This window comes from Budorcas taxicolor, chromosome 13 (genome assembly GCF_023091745.1).
Source record: "Budorcas taxicolor isolate Tak-1 chromosome 13, Takin1.1, whole genome shotgun sequence".
NCBI classification, from domain to species: domain Eukaryota; kingdom Metazoa; phylum Chordata; class Mammalia; order Artiodactyla; family Bovidae; genus Budorcas; species Budorcas taxicolor.
The window spans coordinates 67,103,655-67,123,234 of NC_068922.1; the positions used below are offsets into that span (position 1 = coordinate 67,103,655).

Here is a 19,580-nt window from a genome sequence, read left to right on the forward strand (position 1 = left end):
TGGGTGGGGGGGGATGGTGGTTATGTGTCCTTCTGGCTAGTCCTGCTCCAGAGGTGTCCTGACATCCTAAGCAGGGGACACAGTCTTGAACCAAACTGGATGTCACTGACTATTTCTTTTCTTTTCTTTTCTTTTTGGTAAATCCACATGCCTCAGGGCTCATGTGTATGTGTGTGTGTGTGTGTTTCCATGCACACACAGATTTGCAAGTAACCAGGTTGGAGGAAGAGGCTGCCATAAATATTAACGTCAAACTCCGCAGTACGCTGCAGAGATCCAGAATGGCAGGGCTTCACAACATCTTCTCTTCAGCTAGAGTAGATGTGCTCAGGAGTGCAAGCACCATCATAGAAAACTGCTCAGAAAATAAAGAACGAACAGAGATGTAGAATCCCTGAGCTTGGAGGGAACTTGGATCCCAGTTACTCTCTTGTCTGCAAAGTACGGTTCAAGATTGGTGCCCCCTGGGAGCTTGTTAGAAATACAGAGTCTCAGCTCCCAAAGGAAAGTAATGAATCAGAATTTGCATTTAACAAGATCCCTGGCTTATACATACATTCCACAGCTTCCTTATCTGTTCAACCGTTGACAGGCTCTTGGGTTGTTTCCATGTCCTGGCTATTGTGAATAATGGGGTAATAAACATGAGGGTACAGATATCTCTTCAACATTCTGTTTTCATTTCCTTTGCGTGTGTATCCAGAAGTGGAATTGCCGGATCATATGGTAGGTCTATTTTTTTTTTTTTTGGTAGGTCTCTTTTTAATTTTTTTGAGAGATATCCATATTCTTTCCCTAGTGGCTATGCCAATTTACATTCCCACCAGCAGTCTATAAGCATCCCCTTATCTCTACATGCAGAAGTTTACATATATACACAATGATATATTATTCAGCCATAAGAAAGGAGGCGATCCTGCCACTTCAACAACATGGACCTTGAGAAAATTATGCTAAGCAAAATATAAGTAAATAAAAACTGTATGATGCCATTTATATGTGGAATCTAAAAAGGTTAAGCTAGTAAAAGCAGAGTTGAATGGTGATTACCAGGAGCTGGAGGTGGGGGTAAATTAGGGAGACAGTGTTTGAGGCTCCAAACTTGGAACTCACAGAAAAATAAGTCCTGTAGGTTTAACGCACAGACAACAATGCTCTATCATAAACTTCAAAGTTGCTAAGGGACTAGATCTTAATTGTTCCCATTACAAAAAAGAAGTGATAGTTGTATGCTTGGGTAGAAGTGTCAGCTGATGTTACAGTGGCGATCCTATTACAGTATATAAATATGTCAGGTCAACACATTGTACACCACAAATTTGTCAATTACATCTCAATGAAAATAAATTTTAAAATAAGATAGATCAATAAATAAGATGCCCAGAATCTGAGAAATGCTGTCCTAGTCTAACACCTTTCTCTGCCTTGAGAGGCAAAGTGAAGATCAGAAAAGGCCGTGGTTTTCCCCCGTGTCACACAGACCATCGGGAGTAGACAGGGATCCAGGCTTCCTTGCTGCCAGCCCATCACATGTTTTGGCTCTGTGTTTCTTTTGCATCCTTCTCCTGCACAGCTCTTGGCTCTCTCCTCTGCGAAACCTCATGTGACCTTCAAGACCCAAGAGGATGTCAGCTCTCTGCATAATGTGGCCCCCAGAGACATCCTTGGTGGCAGAGCAAAGTTGCTGTGTCCTCTTAGTTCTGTCTTTCGCAGGCTACTGTCCCCACACGAGACCTGTGCTGACCTCGGGGAAGAATCCCCAGCTCTCCATGAGAGGAGGGCATTTAATTCAAAAGGTCAATAACACAGAAGAAATACTCAGTGTCCCAACTGTGTCGATCAGGGTCCAGGCAGGAAACAGAATCCAGCTCAGACAGTTCTTAGGATTCGAATGAAGGGCTATTTATAGAGCTGGGGGACAGGCTGAAAGAAACCCATGAAGGATGGAAAGCCCCCAGGAACTAGCCTCCCTAGGCTTGAAGCAGCAAAGAAAGCAGTTGAGGTGTCCCAGCGTGAGGGGGGTTGCTGGAGTCGAGGGGGAGGGGCTGTCAGGAATGATGCAACCACAACCAGACTGAGATCCAAAGCAAAGCAGGAGCAGGAAGAGTGCCCTGACCCGCTCTCTTCCTGACCTCTGACCTCTTGCCCTGCTGTCCCATAGCTAAGCCCAACTATAGATAAGGAAACTGAGTCATCAGGCCCAAGGTCACTTAGTGGGCAAGCCACAATTCAAACCCAGGCCACCTGGTCCCAGAGCTCGCGCTCTTAACCCTTCACTTTTCCTCTTTATGTTCACTCACTCAATTATCTACTATGTGCAGCTCAGTATTCCAGGTACTGTGGTTTCCAAATTCTGGGTTTCCTGATTTCCTTTTGAGACTTTGGTCATCAGAACATAGTAAACACCATTGTGTTAAAAGGGAGAGGGTTTTCTCTGCCAAAGGACTTGATGGTAGGGAGAGTGACAAGTAGGTTTGGCTTTTGTGGAGGAGGATTCAGCCTTGTAGAGGAAAAGTCCAAGGGTTCTGACCAGTGTGGGGCTCATGCTGCTCCGAGGGGCCTCTACTGGTTCTGGGTCACCAGCAGGGACCTTGAGCTGGGAATCAGCACTGTGAAATGGGGTATTTCCTGCCGTATTGTTACCTAGTCCAAGCTCACTCTGCTCGCCACACGACAGGCCAATGAATCCGAGAGACGAAGTGTTGAGGCAAGGAAGAGACTTTATTCGGGACGCAACTGACCCAGAAGATGGCAGGCTAGTGCCTTAAAATAATCGACTTATTGGCGTCTGAGTGCCAGGTTATTTTATAGATCAGAGAGAAAGAAGCAATGAGGAACTAAAATCAAAAGGCAGAATAGAAAGAGAGAGGCAGTGGGGAAGCAAAATGAAAGGGTCTTCAGTCTTGTAAAACATCTCCAAGGGAATGGTCAGCCTTTGGAAGGGGTGTGCTAATCTCTTGTATTCACAGGTGGGCAGGGACAAGTTCAGTTCAGTTCAGTTGCTCAGTCGTTTCCACCTCTTTGCGACTTCATGGACTGCAGCTTGCTAGGCTTCCCTGTCCATCACCACCTCCCGGAGCCTGCTCAAACTCCAGTTCATCGAGTCAGTGATGCCATCCAACTGTCTCATCCTCTGCCATCCCCTTCTCCTCCTGCTTTCAATCTTTCCCAGCATCAGGGTCTTTTCCAATGAATCAGCTCTTCACATCAGGTAGCCAAAGTTTTTGAGCTTCAGCTTCATCAGTCTTTTCAATGAATATTCAGAGCTGATTTCCTTTAGGATGGACTGGTTGGATCTCCTTGCAGCGCAAGGGACTCTCAAGAGTCTTCTCCAACACTATAGTTCAAAAGCATCAATTCTTTGGCGCTCAGCTTTCTTTTAGTCCAATTCTCATATCCATACAGGGCTACTGGAAAAACCATAGCTTTGACTAGATGGACTTTGGTGGCAAAATAATGTCTCTGCTTCTTAATATGCTGCCTAGGCTGGTCATAGCTTTTCTTCCAAGGAACAAGCATGTTTTAATTTCATGGCTGCAGTCACCATCTCCAGTGATTCTGGAGCCCAGAAAAATAAAGTCTAACACTGTTTCCACTGTTTTCCCATCTATTTGCCATGAAGTGATGGGACCAGATGCCATGATCTTAGTTTTCTGAATGTTGAGCTTTAAGCCAGCTTTTCCACTCTCCTCTATCACTTTCATTAAGACGCTTCGCAGTTCCTCTTTGCTTTCTGCCATAAGAGTGGCATCATCTGCATATCTGAGGTTATTGATATTTCTCCCAGCAATCTTGATTCCAGCTGGTGCTTCCTCCAGCCCGGCGTTTCTCCTGATGTGCTCTGCATGTAAGTTAAATAAGCAGGGTGACAATATACAGGCTTGATGTACTCCTTTTCCTGTTTGGAACCAGTCTGTTGTTCCATGTCCAGTTCTAACTGTTGCTTCCTGACCTGCATACAGGTTTCTCAAGAGGCAGGTCAGGTGGTCTGGTATTCCCATCTCTTGAAGAATCTTCCACAGTTTGTTGTGATTCACATAGTCAAAGGCTTTAGCATAGTCAATAAAGCAGAAGTAGATGTTTTTCCGGAACTCTCTTGTTTTTTCCATGATCCAGCGGATGTTGGCAATTTGATCTCTGGTTCCTCTGCCTTTTCTAAAACCAGCTTGAACATCAGGAAGTTCATGGTTCACGTATTGCTGAAGCCTGGCTTGGAGAATTTTGAGCATTACTTTACTAGCATGTGAGATGAGTGCAATTGTGTGGTAGTCTGAGCATTCTTTGGCATTGCCTTTCTTTGGGATTGGAATGAAAACTGATCTTTTCCAGTCCTGTGGCCACTGCTGAGTTTTCCAAATTTGCTGGCATATTGAGTGCAGCACTTTAAGAGCATCATCTTTTAGGAGTTGAAACAGCTCTGCTGGAATTCCATCACCTCCACTAGCTTTGTTCGTAGTGATGCTTCCTAAGGCCCACTTGACTTTGGACTCCAGGATATCTGGCTCTAGATGAGTGGTCACACCATCATGGTTATCTGGGTCATTAAGATCTTTTTTGTGTAGTTCTAACAAAGGCACCTTAATTTACATTCAAGCAGAGGGGCAGGGTCCTCCAGGCAAGCTGGTAAGTATGATTAGAATAACAAGAGCAATGAAAAGCAAGTCAAGGAAATAGTGTCCAACATGGAGTCAGAATTGGCTTCCTCCCTGCAACAATGTGAATAAACAAAGAATACCTGTCATCTAGCAGTCATCAGCCTGCAGTCACTCCTGAAGGTGAGCCCTGAGGAAACTCAGGATGTGAAAACAGGATACTGGCCCCAGAAAGCTGAGGTGCATGTCAAATAAATGATTTCAGTGAGTCCAGACTCTTGTATCTTCCCATACATAGAAAAGAGCTAAATTCCTTAACTTGGGGTATCTGGTTTTCTTTAACAATAATCTTTTGATGTTCAGACTACCTGCCTTTTATTGCACAACTTCTGTATCACCTGGCTCCCCACCTCACCTGCTTGGAGCAGTTTTCTCAGGGTTACTTGAGATGCTGTCTTCCAGGCTTGAAGTCCTAAAAATTCACACCAAATAAAACACAACTCTCAACTTTCAGGCTGTGAATATTTTTGAAGTCCACAGCATCTGTGGGGGTAGAGGCCAGGCCTGGGGCCCTGGGACAGACTGTCGGGGTGGGGGAAAGTCTAAGGTCCAAAGCTCACTACTACGGGAACTCCCGCCCCTGCAAACAGCCCCCAGTCTGGATATTCTCAGACTGATCCCAAAGGAAGGGTGACTTCTGTGTCCCCATGAGGTCCTCACTCTCCAGACCGTCTTCCCTCCCCACCATCTCCAAGCTGAAAAAGCCCTGGGGAGTCACCTGCACTATCCCCTTCATTTTACAAGGGAAATAGATGCACTCGCGGAAACAAGGTTTGCTGAGGGATCCGCGGCCAGGCAGGGGCAAGGTGGGAACCCTGGTTTACGGTTTCCCAGCCCAGAGCTCCCCACTCCGCCCTGACAGGCTGAGTCCAAGGACAGAGGCCCCCAGGCACACTGCCGCCAGGCCTTTGTCCTTGCCTTTTGCTGGCCTGGTATGGCTTTTCCTAAAGGCAGCTCCTCCTCATCCCTAGGGTGCCTGCTCAGCACGTCACCTCGGAGAAGGCTTCTCTGACCATAGTTCTCCAACGGCTCCCCACATAGCCGGGTTCAAATCCCTGATGGGTGACGATGGCTTAATCACTTCACCCCTCTGAGCCTGTTTCTTCGGCTCCAAAGGAGATTAAAATCCCGTAAAGGGCTGCTGCAGGCTGAGAGGTGGCAATGTAGCATAAGCAGCATGGTGCCCCCCACATAGTAGGTGCCCAATAAATGCTGGTTTCCTGCCCGTTCTCACTCAATGCTGGAGGAAACATAGGACTCAAAAGGTTCAGCACTGCCCCCAGGAGCACCTAGGTTACTTTCAGGGGTTGGAGTGGGGACAGCGGAGTCCTAAATCCTCAGTCTGATGGATACAAACAACAGGGCACAGAGAAGCCCAGTATGGGCTTCCCTGCACTTAGTGTGGAAGTTCAGATCCCCAGCCCAATTCCAGTGTCTTTTATGACCCTGCCACAGTCAGGGTGTTGAGGCATTCCAAAGACCTATCCAATTTCAAGGAGAGGGCACAATTTCAATTTCAAGGAGACCTCAGCTTTTGATGGAAAGAGTATCAAAGAATTTGTGGACATATTTTTGTGCTAAGTTGCTTTGGTAGTGTCCAACTGTTTGTGACCCCCATGAACTGCAACCTGCCAAGCTCCTCTGTCCACGGGATTTTCCAGGCAAGAATACTAGAGTGGGTTGCCATTTCCCCTTCCAGTGGGACTTATTTTTAAAAGACCACAATTACAGAAAAGCAGAGAGTGGCTAGTGCTTCCCAGATGGGACTAGTGGTAAAGAACCCACCTGCTAATCCTGGAGACAGGAGATTCTCGTTCGATCCCTGGGGTGGGACGATCCCCTGGAGGAGGGCAGGGAGGAGTTCAAGGATTGGCCAAGTTGCCTTCCAACAACTTTTACCATCAGCAGGGTTTGAGAAAACCTGTTTCCCAATAGGAGGCAGGGAAGGTGGGATGGGGCGGGGAAAGTTTTTTACAGAAACAACTGGCTTTGATTCCCAATTCTGCCACCTGCCAGGGTGTGTGAGCTTGAGTGGTGACATGGTCTCTCGGAACCTCAGCTTCCTTGTCTATAAAACCCAGGCCTTCCTGGAAATGAACATGGGACCTTTTTGTGGGAAGGGTGGACAGTGTCACCTGGACCCAGGCCAATCCACCCTGTCTCCCAGGCAGTGCCAACTGGGCTTTAAAATGACCCATGACCCCAACAGTGTTGCAAGCAGATTCCAGTCACCCGGCCTCCCCTTCCTGGTCCCAGGAACCTGCCCCACTCAGGAGCCACCCCAGCCCTCAGGCCTCAGCTATTTAAGGGAGCTGGGCCCAGCTGGAGGCTGCGACAGATCCGGCCCAGCCCCCTGGGAATCCAGGATGGTGACTTTGAAGGGCACCCTGCCCTCCCTCTTGCTGGGAACCCTGCTCACATTCACCTCCGGGGCCCTGGGGGCCAATCCTGGCCTTGTCGTCAGGATCACTGACCAGGGCTTGGAGTACGGTAGGGAGCTGCGGCTGTCGGCTGGATTGACTGACCTGCTTGGCCCCAGGCTGCTCTGGGGACAGCTGGGGACACAGAGGGGACTCTCTCCCTCAGGGTGGTGCAGGCTTCCTGGTCAGGCAGCCCTGGTTTGGGGTCTGGCCTTGTCACCCAGCCTTTGGGACACGTGGGCACGTTGCTTGTCTTAGCCAGGTTCCCACTAGCCAAACAGAGATAAAGATTTGGGGGTGAATGTTTGGTTTGGGAGATGATTCCAGGAAATGCTATAGCAGGATTGTCACGTGAGATAGGGACAGAAGACAGCCAGGAGAGGCATGTCAGTGAGCCAGCTACTGCCCCTGTGATGGGAACAGTTTTGCTGGAAAATTCTTGCTCAAGTTCGAAAACACACACTTAGAACACACTTAGAACTAGAGGTTAGAGTGGTGGTGACCACCCAGAAGGGGCACAGAGAGCCTGCAGGGGTGCTGAGAATGCCCCGTGGTTTGCTCGGGGTGTTGGCTACATGGATGCATAAACATGTAAGAATTACCTCGCAGTAGGTTCCCTGGTGACTCAGATGGTAAAGAATCTGCCTGCAATGCAGGAGACCCAGGTTTGATCCCTGGGTTGGGAAAATTCCCTGGAGAAGGGCATAGCGACCCACTCTAGTATTCTTGCCTGGAGAATTCCCTGGTGGGCTACAGTCCATGGGGTCACAAAGAGTCAGACAGGACTGAGTGACTAACACTTTTAATAAGACAAGTGCCCTTTAGGTTGGACTTCTACAGATATTATACTTCAATTTTAAAGAATGACCAAAAGTAGAACTGTTTTTATTTTTTATTGATGTATAGTTGATTTACAGTAATATGTTAGTTTCAGGAATATAGCAAAATGATTCAGTTCTTTGCAAATTATATTCCATTATCGGTTATTACAAGATATTAAATATAATTCCCTGTGCTATACAGTAAATCCTTGTTGCTTTATTTATTTTATATATAGTAGTTCATATCTGCTAATCACATACTCCTAATTTGTCCCATCATCCATATTCCATAATCATGTCTGTTTTCGATGTCTATGAGCTTGTTTCTGTTTTATGTAATAATTCATTTGTAATTTTCATTTAAGATCTAAAACAAAGCCTCAGAAATCATCTTTCCAAGGGGCAAGGGATTGGGGGTATTTATATACTACTCCCCACAATACTTGATGGACAGCTGCTGACCTATACATATATGGAGCCTCAATTGCCTTATCTGTTCAAATGGGGTAATAACATTCCCTCAGGAAGAGTTGTTGGGAGCCCAGATTGGCTGCAGCCAGATAGAAGGCAATCAAGGAAGCCTTCTTGGAAGAGGTGAGGCAAAAATGATATTTGAGAGTTAGCCAGGGACAAGGGATTGCATTTTGGGAGAGTACCAGCTCCTGTGTGTGCAGGAGGGAGGGCTGCAAAATGGTAAGAGGCAGAGTTGGGGAGCTCAGTGGTCATCTGTGTACACACACCCACTCCAAGAGCAGAATCCTGGGTCTCTCATACCTCTGAATAAACAGAAAGTCCTAGTGTGAATACTGTTTATATTGAAACTCTGCTGCTGCTGCTAAGTCGCTTCAGTCGTGTCTGACTCTATGCAACCCTATAGATGGCAGCCCACCAGGCTCCACGTCCCTGGGATTCTCCAGGCAAGAACACTGGAGTGGGTTGCCATTTCCTTCTCCAATGGATGAAAGTGGAAAGTGAAAACTGAAAGTGAAGTCACTCAGTCGTGTCCGACTCTCAGCGACCCCGTGGACTGCAGCCTACCAGGCTCCTCAGTCCATGGGATTTTCCAGGCAAGAGTACTGGAATGGGTTACCATCAGGCAAAATTTGCCTCTTGTTCCTCCTTTCCACTGTGTACGTGTAACCAGTACTCTAGAACTGGACATTTTGGTTTCTTTCCATATTTTTAAACAAGATCCACCCTGCTTTGACCTCCTGGGTGTTTACTGAGTGCTTCGTGTGTGCCAGGCACCATGCAAGAGTGCTTTTTATCCTGTCAGACTCCTTTTGGCTTTGCTAAGATCTCTCTCTCTCTTTTTAAACATTTTTCTTTTCTTAGATTTTTTTTTGGTTTAACAATTTTATTTGTTAATTTGTTTATTTAGGCTTTGCTGAGTCTTCACTGTTGTGCGGGCTTTCTCTAGTTCTGGCAAGCGGGGACTACTCTCTGGTTGTGGCAGATGGGCTTCTCACTGTGGTGGCTTCTCTCGTTGTGGACCATAGGCTCTAAAGTGCACGGGCTCAGTAGTTGTTGCACATGGGACCCTCGGCAGGTGGAATCGTCCCAGACTAGGGATTGAACCCGTGTCCCCTGCATTGGCAGGAGGACTCTTAACCATTGGACCACCACGGAAGTCCTGCAGCGATCTCTTTTAATCTTCATCCCACCCCAGTGAGGAAAGTACTGCTGTCATTGCTTTGGGACAGACAGAGAATGCCAAGGTTGAGGACTTGCTCAAGGTCACCCAGCTAGAGAGACGCCAGTGCCAGGATCCTAGCCCTAAAATCCTTGCAGTCTCTTCTACACAGGCTAGACACTGTGAAGGACAGGAAAGAGGCCCAGCCACCAAGCACACGGCACTCCTCTCTCGTGGAGCTGCTGACAAAGACAGACCCTCTGTTTCCTCATCCATAAAATGGGCATGAACATAACCTCCCCACCTGGAGTGCAGTGAAGCTCCTGAATTTCTCTCCTGCCACTTGCTGCTTTTGGGTATGCGTGCGTGCTCAGTCACTTCAGCCGTGTCCAGCTCTTTGCAACCCCATGGACTGCAGCCCGCCAGGCTCCCTCATCCATGGGGATTCTCCAGGCAAGGATCCTGGAGTGGGTTGCCATGTCCTCCTCCAGGGGATCTTCCCGACCCAGGGATCAAACCTGTGTCTCCTGCCACTCATGCATTGCAGGCAGATTGTTTACCCACAGAGTTCCCCTCTAGTCCCCTGCTCTAGAGGGGCTCAATAACCTGCAACCATATTAATGCTAAACAGAAAGTTGACCTCTTTCCCCAGGGCAGGTAGGAGCCACTGAAGGGTTTAGAGGGAGGTAGGCAGGCCGATCAGGCTGACTCCCAGCTGTTTTGTGTCCTCAGTGGCCCAAGAGGAGCTGTTGGCTCTGCAGAAAAAGCTGCACAAAGTCACACTGCCGAACTTCGACGGGGACGTCAGGATCAAACATTTCGGCAGCGTGGACTATGGATTCCACAGGTGGGGCTCCGAGGTGGCTGGGCAGGGGCTGTGGGTGGTGTCCAGAGAGGAAGGGAAAGAGAGCCCCAGGATGGCCTAAGACCTCTCTGGGGCAGGCAGTGGTGGGATGGTTCCTCGAAGAGTTCAGAGGGAAGTTCTGGAAGGAATTTGGACCCTTCATTTGTTCATACAACAAATATTAATGAAGAGCCACTAGCTATGTGACCTGAGCCTTTGTTTCCTTATCTGTAAAATGGGGATAACTTTCTGCCTCTTTGGAGTGATAATCCAGGCTCTGGCCTGACACTGGATGTAGTCTGGAAGGGAAGATAGACCTTAAATTTTTTTTTTTAAATAAACCTTTAACTTTAGATATAGTAACCCAACTCTTGGAGCTGAGGTTGGCACGTCTGGAGGAGTCAAGGAAGGCTTCCCGGAGGGGGTGGCATTTCACCTGAGTCTTCAAAAGATATTTAGACCAGAGGAGCTGATGCTTTAAAAAGAAAGGCATCAGGCTTCCCAGGTGGCTCAGTGGTAAAGAATCCACCTGCAATGCAAGAGACACGGGCTCAGTCTCTGATCCTGGAAGATCTCACATGCCTCAGAGCAATAAAACCTGTGCGCCATAACTGTTGAGCCATGCTCTAGAGCCTGGGAGCCGCAACTACTGAGCTCATGCGCTGCAACTACTGAAGTCCAAGAGCGCCAGAGACTGTGCTCTGGAACAAGAGAAGCCACTGCAGTGAGAAGCCCTCGCACCACAACTAGAGAGTAACCCTCACCGCAACCAGAGAAAAACTGTATGCAGCAGTGAAGACCCAACCCAGCCAGAAATAAATAAATAAATATTTTTTAAAAAGACATCAATCACTTTTTGAAGGCTTGACAACTGAGCCCATGACTCATCACACCCCTCTCTGCTCACCACTGATGGCTTCTTTCAGTCCTTCTTTTATTCCGTCCACCACTAAACATCTATCAAGCACCTCCTGTGCACTGGGCAAAGAAAAGGGAACTTGACCATTCCTTTCCCACTGACAGCCCCGGGATACGTATGGTCTGGGTTTGCTTTCTCAGGCCTTTCGTGTCTCTTCTTGAGGCTGCCCTCAGCCTTCTCTGAATGAGTTCCCCACCTGGATGTGGAGAGGAAAATGATGATGGGGTGCATCTCTGCACCTTACTTGGGGTCCCAGCTGTGAGATCTGTGGGCTCTGATCCTGATGGTGTGACTCTGGGCAAATGCATCCCTTCCAAGAAGTTCTCTTTCCCTCTGTGTGAAAAGGGAACCTGAACAGTGCTGACCCCCTCTGTGAGACCAACTGACGCAGTGCATGCAAAGTACTTGGCAAGGCTGTATAGTTAGCTCAGGGCACACAGCAGGTAAGTAGGAGCTGGGTACCAGGTCCCAGGGTGAGAGCAAGACCCCTGCAGAGACTAGACCTGCCTCTGCTTCCGCGCTGATGCCTCTTCTGTGGGTCTCTCTCCCCAGCCTGAACATTCAGAGCTGTAAGCTGCTTGGCTCGGCTCTGAAGCTCCTCCCCAACCAGGGCCTGCTTTTCTCTGTCTCCGACTCCTTCATCCAGGTCACGGGCGACTGGAAGGTGCGCAAGAGGATTCTGTAAGTTGGCTATACTCCCAGGCCCTTGGACCCTTGACCTTGGCTTTCATTCCATCTTTCTTGGGTCCAAGGTGTTCCTAGCTTTCCCCACAGCAGACCCCCAAGGCAAGAATTCAAGTGCAAGTACTTTATCTGGTGAGTGACTTAGGGAAACATCCAAGGTTTGTGCAGAAGTGAGGTGGGGAAGAAAGGAGTCAGCTTGGCAGCTATTGGAGCTCAACCCTCCCAGGGACAACCCTCTTGGGGACATTGTAGGCAGAGCACACCTCTGAGTTACCCCAGTCTCCTGTTTGCCATTGGTCAAGGGTGGGCTGACCTCTCCAGCATTTTGAACTGTTCTCTGACTTCTGAGGTCCTTGGATGGAAGGTGGGTTAGTCTCCTCAGGCTGCCATAATGGAATGTCACAGTCTGGGCCAGGGCAGGGCGGGGGATGGGGGGTGCTGGTCAAACAACGGGAATTTTTTTTTTCTCACACTTCTGGAGGCTAGGAGTTCAAGATCAAGATGTGGGCAGATTTAGTTTGCTCTGAGGCTTCTCTCCTGGGCTTGCAGATGGCTGCTCTGTTACCATGTCTTCCATCTGTGAGCCATCCCTCTGCGAGCCTGCACCCCTGGTGGTCCTCTATGTGTCCAGGTCTCCTCTTCTTGGGAGGACAGACTGGACTCTAGGCCACCCTAATGGCCTCATTTTAACTGGATCACTTCTTTAAAGGCTCTATCTCAAATACAGTCAAATTCCCGGAACTAAGTGGCCTTTAACGTACAAATTCAGGGGCCACAATTCAGCCCGTAACAGGAGGGCAAATATGGGTGACCTGGCCATACTGACACTGTAGGTCTTTGGCCCCACGTCCTTACTGAGTACATGCAAAGTGGCCGGAACAGATGGAGATCTATTGTAAGTGTAAAACACTAGATTTGAAGGCTTAGTACAAAAAGAACATAAAAAATCACATTAATAATGTTTATGTTGATCACATTTTGACATGATAATCATATACTATTCAAATGATTCTCACTCCTTTAATTGTGCTTTTTTAAAATGTGTACTAGAAAATTTTACATTTACATGCAGTTCACATTATCTTTCTGCTGGACAACACTGCTTTAGAAAGACGCTCAGTATGTAGATCAGTATCTTGGGCTTCCTTGGTTGCTCAAATGGTAATGAATCTGCCTGCAATGTGGGAGATCTGGGTTCGATCCCTCAGTCAGGAAGATCCCCTGGAGAAGGAAATGGCAATCCACTCCAGTATTCTTGCCTGGAGAATCCCATTGGCAGAGGAGCCTGATGGGCTACAGTTCATGGGGTCATGAAAAGTCAGACACGACTGAGCAACTAACACTTTCATATAGGTCATCAATTGTCGCTGTTCAGTAGCTAAGTCCTGTCCAACTCTTTGTGACCCATGGACTGCAGCGTGCCAGGCTCCTCTGTCCTCCACTCTCTCCTGGAGTTTGCTCAGATTCGTGCCCATTGAGTTGGTAATACTATCTAACCACTTCTTTATCTATCAACCCTTTCTCCTTTTGCCTTAAATTTTTGCCAGTGTCAAGGTCTTTTCCAGTGAGTCGGCTCTTCACGTCAGGTGGCCAAAGTATTGGAGCTTCAGCTTCAGCAACAGTCCTTCCAATGAATATTCAGGGTTGATTTCCTTTAGGATGGACTGGTTTGATCTCCTTGCAGTCCAAGGAACTCTCAAGAGTCTTCTCCAACACCACAGTTCAAAAGCATCAGTTCTTTGGTGCTCAGCCTTCTTCATGATCCAACTCACATCCAAACCTGACTACTGAAAAGCCATAGCTTTGACTACATGAACCTTTGCTGGCAGTCATTAATATTTGCATATTAATTCAATTTCCATGACAGGAATCATGCCATACTCTTCAAGATCTCTTCATATGACCATATGAATATCTAGCTCATTCTTTTTTTAAACTTCTTTTAATGTAAAATTTTTACTTAGGTAAAATTCACGTAACATGAAATTAACCATTTTAAAGTACCCAATTCAGCGGCATCTAGTACATTCACAGTGTTGTGTGACCGCCACTTCTACCTAATCCCACAATATTTCCATCACCCCAAAAGATGCTCCATACCCATTAAGCACTCACTCCCCATTTGCCCCTCCCCCAACCCTGGGCCACCGCCAGTCAGCCTCTGTCTCTATAGATTTGCCGATCTGGGACCTTTCATATACATGACATCATACAGCACACATATTTTTCTGGCTTTTATCATGCAGATTAATTTTTTTTTAATATTAGTTAATTAATTTGGCTGCACTGGGTCTTAGTTATAGTACACAGTATCTTCAGCCATGTCATGTAGTAAACTCTACTCCCTGACCAGAGATCGAACCCACACCCCCTACTTTAGGAGTGCAGAGTCTGAGCCACTGAACCACCAGGGGAGTCCCTTATAGAGCATAATATTTTTGAGGTTCATCCACACTACAGCGTGTATCGGTGCTTTATTCCTTTGTATGAATGAGTAATATTTCACTGTATAACTGGACCACATTGATCTCATTCTTTGTAAAGGCTTCATCATATAGATGCCCACGACTTATTGAACCTGTCCTGACTAGTTGACATTTAAGCTTAATTCCTCATTTCTTGCTATTCCCCATGATGCTTCAGTGAACTTCCCCACACAAATATCTTGACAGGATAAGCCACAGACTAAAGACTTAGAAGTAAAATTACTGAACCAAAGCTATGTAGTTACAATCAGGATCAGTTCAGGTCATTTCAGTTGCTCAGTCGTGTCTGACTCTTTGTGACCCGGTGGACTGAAGCACACCAGGCTTCCCTGTCCATCACCAACTCCTGGAACCTGCTCAAACTCATGTCCATCGAGTCGGTGATGCCATCCAACTATTTCATCCTCTGTCGTCCCCTTCTTCTCCTGCCTTCAATCTTTCCCAGCATCAGGGTCTTTTCCAATGAGTCAGTTCTTCCCATTAGGTGGCCAAAGTATTGACATTTCAGCTTCAGCATCAGTCCTTCCAATGAATGTTCAGGGCTGATTTCCTTGAGAATTGACAGGTTTGATCTTGCAGTCCAAGGGACTCTCAAGAGTCTTCTCCAACACCACAGTTCAAAAGTATCAATTCTTTGGCACTCAGCTTTCTTTTAGTCCAACTCTCACATCCATACAGGACTACTGGAAAAACCAAAGCTGTGACTAGATGGACCTCTGTTAGCAAAATAATGTCTCTGCTTTTTAATATACTGACTAGGTTGGTCATAGCTTTTCTTTCAAGGAGAAAGTGTCTTTTAATTTCATGGCTGCAGTCACCATCTCCAGTGATTTTGGAGCCCCCCAAAATAAAGTCTCTCACTATTTCCACTGTTTTCCCATCTATTTGCCATGAAGTGATGGGACCGGATGCCATGATCTTAGCTTTCTGAATGTTGAGTTTTAAGCCAACATTTTACTCTCCTCTTTCACTTTCATCAAAAGTCTCTTTAGTTCCTCTTCACTTTCTGCCATAAGGGTGGTGTCTGCATATCTGAGGTTACTGATGTTTCTCCCAGCAATCTTGATTCCAGCTTGTGCTTCCTCCAGCCCAGCGTTTCTTATATTTCTCTGAATATAAGTTAAATAAGCAGGGTACAATATACAACCTTGGTGTACTCCTTTCCCAGCTTGGAACCAATCTGTTGTTCCATGTCCAGTTCTAACTGATGCTTCTCGACCAGCATACAGTTTTATCAGGAGGCAGGTCAGGTGGTCTGGTATTCCCATCTCTTGAAGAACTTTCCAGTTTGTTCTGATTCACACAGTCAAAGACTTTGGCATTGCAAATAAAGCAGAATAGATGTTTTTCTGGAACTCTCTTGCTTTTTTTGATGATCCAGTGGATGTTGGCAATTTGATCTCTGGTTCCTCTGCCTTTTCTAAATCCAGATTGAACATCTGGAAGTTCTTGGTACTGGTGAAGAATTTTGCTTGGAAAATTTTGAGCATTACTTTGCTAGCGTGTGAGATGAGTACAATTGTGCAGTAGTTTGAACATTCTTTGGTATTGCCTTTCTTTGGGATTGGAATGAAAACTGACCTTTTCCAGTCCTGTGGCCACTGCTGAGTTTTCCAAATTTGCTGGCATATTGAATGTAGCATCTCACAGCATCATCTTTTAGGATTTGAAATAGCTCAACTGGAATTCCATCACCTCCACTAGCTTTGTTCATAGTGATACTTCCTAAGGCCCACTTGACTTCACATTCCAGGATGTCTGGCTCTAGGTGAGTGATCACACCATTGTGGTTATCTGGGTCCTGAAGATCTTTTTTGTATAGTTTTTCTGTGTATTCTTGCCACCTCTTCTTAATATCTTCTGCTTCTGTTAGGTCCATACCATTTCTGTCCTTTATTGTGCCCAATTTTGCATGAAATGTTCCCTTAGACATCTCTAGTCTTTCCCATTCTATTGTTTTCCTCTATTTTTTTGCATTGATCACTGAGGAAGGCTTTTGTATCTCTCCTTGCTATTCTTTGGGACTCTGCATTTGGATGGGTATATCTTTCCTTTTTTCCTTTGCCTTTAGCTTCTCTTCTTTTCTCAGCTATTTATAAGGCCTCCTCAGACAACCATTTTGCCATTTTGCATTTCTTTTCTTGGGGATGGTCTTGATCACTGCCTCCTGTACAATGTCATGAACCTCCTTCCATAATTCTTCAGGCACTTCATCTATCAGATCTAATCCCTTGAATCTATTTCTCACTTCCACTGTGTAATTATAAGGGATTTGATTTAGGTCCTACCTGAATGGTTTAGTGGTTTTCCCTACTTTCTTCAATTTAAGTCTGAATTTTGCAATAAGGAGTTGATGATCTGAGCCACAGTCAGCTCCTGGTCTTGTTTTTGCTGACTGTATGGAGCTTCTCCATCTTTGGCTGCAAAGAATATAATCAATCTGATTTCGGTGTTGACCATCTGGTGATGTCCGTGTGTAGAGTACATGTTTTTGGAAGAGGGTGTTTGCTATGCCCAGTGTGTTCTCTTGGCAGAACTCGATTAGCCTTTGCCTTGTTTCATTCTGTACTCCAAGGTCAAATTTGCCTGTTACTCCAGGTATCTCTTGACTTCCACTTTTGCATTTCTGTCCCCTATAATGAAAAGGACATCTTTTTGGGGTGTTAGTTCTAGAAGCTCTTGTAGATCTTCTAGAACCATTCAGCTTCAGCTTCTTCAGCATTACTAGTTGGGGCACAGACTTGGATTACTGTGATATTGAATGATTTGCCTTGGAAATGAACAGAGATCATTCTGTCGTTTTTGAAATTGCATCCAAATACTGCATTTCAGACTCTTGTTGACTATGAGGGCTACTCCATTTCTTCTAAGAATAGAGCCCACCAATCTGTGTTCCTGATGTGTTCTCTCAACCAGTGTTTGGTTTCCCTATATCTTCACAAGCACTGGGTATGAAAATCTTCTAAACTTTTTATCTCTCTGATAGATGAAAACTGGCATCATTGTTATTTTCATTTTTAATCACGTCTCATGTGCTTATTAGCAACTGAACTTTCTGTTAACATCTTGAACCTCTCTTTTTTTCCTCTTTTGTCCTTTCCTTATTACTCTGTATAAGTTGTTCTTTGTGTATTAAGGAAATTAACTCATATATTAGCTCATGTGTTAAGCAAATTAGGTCTTTGGCTAGCTCACGATGCAATTTTTTAAAATTTGCATATGCCATTGTTGTTCTCTAAAGTTTTAATTTTCAGTGCCGGCAAGCTCATAACTATTTCCTTTATGGCTTCTGAGACTTGGATTTGACCTAGAAAGGCTTTTGCCCATCCCTGACCATAAATAAATGGACCCAAGCTTTCTTCTTGATCTTTTATGGCCTTGTTTATAACAAATCTTTATCTTGTAATAACTATACTTGTAATAATTTCTGTAGTTAACTTCTTACTCTGGTTTCATTTAGTTGGGAATTGAGATTTATATTTCCCCTCACATGGTGGCTGACCACAGTCTACGAATCACTTACTACTTCTTCTTTCTTCTCCAGGAGACTAAATGGCTCCTTTGACGTGAAGGTCAAGGGCATCACCATTTCAGTCAACCTTCTCTTGGACAGTGAGCCCTCTGGGAGACCCAAAGTGGCTGTCTCCAGCTGCAGTAGCCACATCCATGATGTGGAGGTGGACATATCAGGAGATTTGGGGTAGGTCACCATGGGGACACTGACCAGCTTGACCCTTGCAGGAGTCAGAGGCCTATCCAACCCAAGGCCCAAAGCCTCTGATAAGCATGACGGTCCAGGGTACCGCATGGGCACATCATATGCGCTTGGAGGTAATTCTTTGGGGGACCTGCTGGGATGAACACAAGCAGATTTAAGCCCAGAGTATTGGTGAGTGTGCCAGGCTTCCCAAGTGGTTCAGTGGTAAAGAATATGCCTGCCAGTGCAGGAGCTGCAGGAGACACAGTTTTAATCCCTGGGTTTGGAAGAAACCCTGGAGGAAAGAAATGGCCACCTATTCGAGTATTCTTGCCTGATAATCCCATGGGCATGGTGGGCTACAGAGGAAGGGACTGCAAAGAGTCAGACACGACTGAGCAGGCGTTGGTGTGCCATTTCCACCAAAAAATAAAGAGCTTCACCACCATCAGACACGTGCAGTTTGGCTACGGAGAGAACACAAAGGCTTTTGGTCAAATGAGAGCTTGTGAAAAATACACAAACCTTTGAGCCAATCTCTTCAAGTCTCAGTTTCCTTGATTAGAAAAACATGAATTGGGGACTTCCCTGGTGGTCCAGTGCTTCAGACTCTGCGCTTCCACTGCAGGAGGGTCTGTGAGGCACAGCCGAAATTTTAAAAAATAAGAATAAATAAAGATATATTCCCCCCAAAAAGAAAAGAAAAACATGGATTCTCCAGGTGGTGGTGGTGTGTGTTCTCAGTCATGTCCAACTCTTTGCAACCCCATGGACTGTAGCCCACCAGGTTCCTCTGCCTATGGAATTTTCCAGGCGATAATACTGGAATGGGTTGCCATTACCTACTCCAGGGGATCTTCCTCATTCAGGGATCAAAACTGGGTCTCCTTGTCTCTCACATTAGCAGGCAGATTCTTTACCACTGAGCCACCTGGGAAGTCGCATGGTCTCCAACCCCTCCTCTAAATATATTGAATTTGGGGCTGGGCTGTCAGATACACTGAATCAGGGGGTGTGCTGGGAAATGGGAGTCTGCATGCTCATTCCATTCAGGATTCTGGAACACAGCAGGGGCCAGGATGGGGTGGGGAGCTCTCTCTTGGGAACTGGCCTGACTCTCCCTGCTCCCCCGCTTTCTCTGCATTCAGTGCCACCAAGCTGACCATCCACCGTGCTTCCCTCCCCAGGTGGCTGCTGAATCTCTTCCATAACCAGATCGAGTCCAGGTTCCGAAAGGCCTTGAAAAGCAAGGTAAGCTTGTCCAAGCAGCTGGCATTGCTGAGCCTCTCAAGGGTTGGGTGCAAGTCCTCAGTGACCTCTGGACTTGAACATCCCTAGGGGCTGGCCCAGGCATATTTGGGCTCAAGGCCCAGAGAGGACAAACCAAGGTCATGGAGCTGGTGTGCAGCAAAGCTGAGGGCAAG

General features: G+C 46.4%; 1 protein-coding gene across 1 annotated transcript in view; it reads left to right on the forward strand.

The window, feature by feature from the left end:
* The first annotated feature begins 7,018 nt into the window (after window positions 1-7,018).
* Window positions 7,019-19,580, forward strand: part of LBP (lipopolysaccharide binding protein) — a 35,941-nt gene continuing 23,379 nt past the window's right edge. Inside the window, exons 1-5 of the mRNA XM_052651187.1 lie at window positions 7,019-7,142; window positions 10,259-10,373; window positions 11,842-11,970; window positions 18,004-18,159; window positions 19,344-19,407. Of these exons, the coding sequence (XP_052507147.1) occupies window positions 7,019-7,142; window positions 10,259-10,373; window positions 11,842-11,970; window positions 18,004-18,159; window positions 19,344-19,407 (588 nt within the window). The remainder of the gene's footprint in view (window positions 7,143-10,258; window positions 10,374-11,841; window positions 11,971-18,003; window positions 18,160-19,343; window positions 19,408-19,580) is intronic.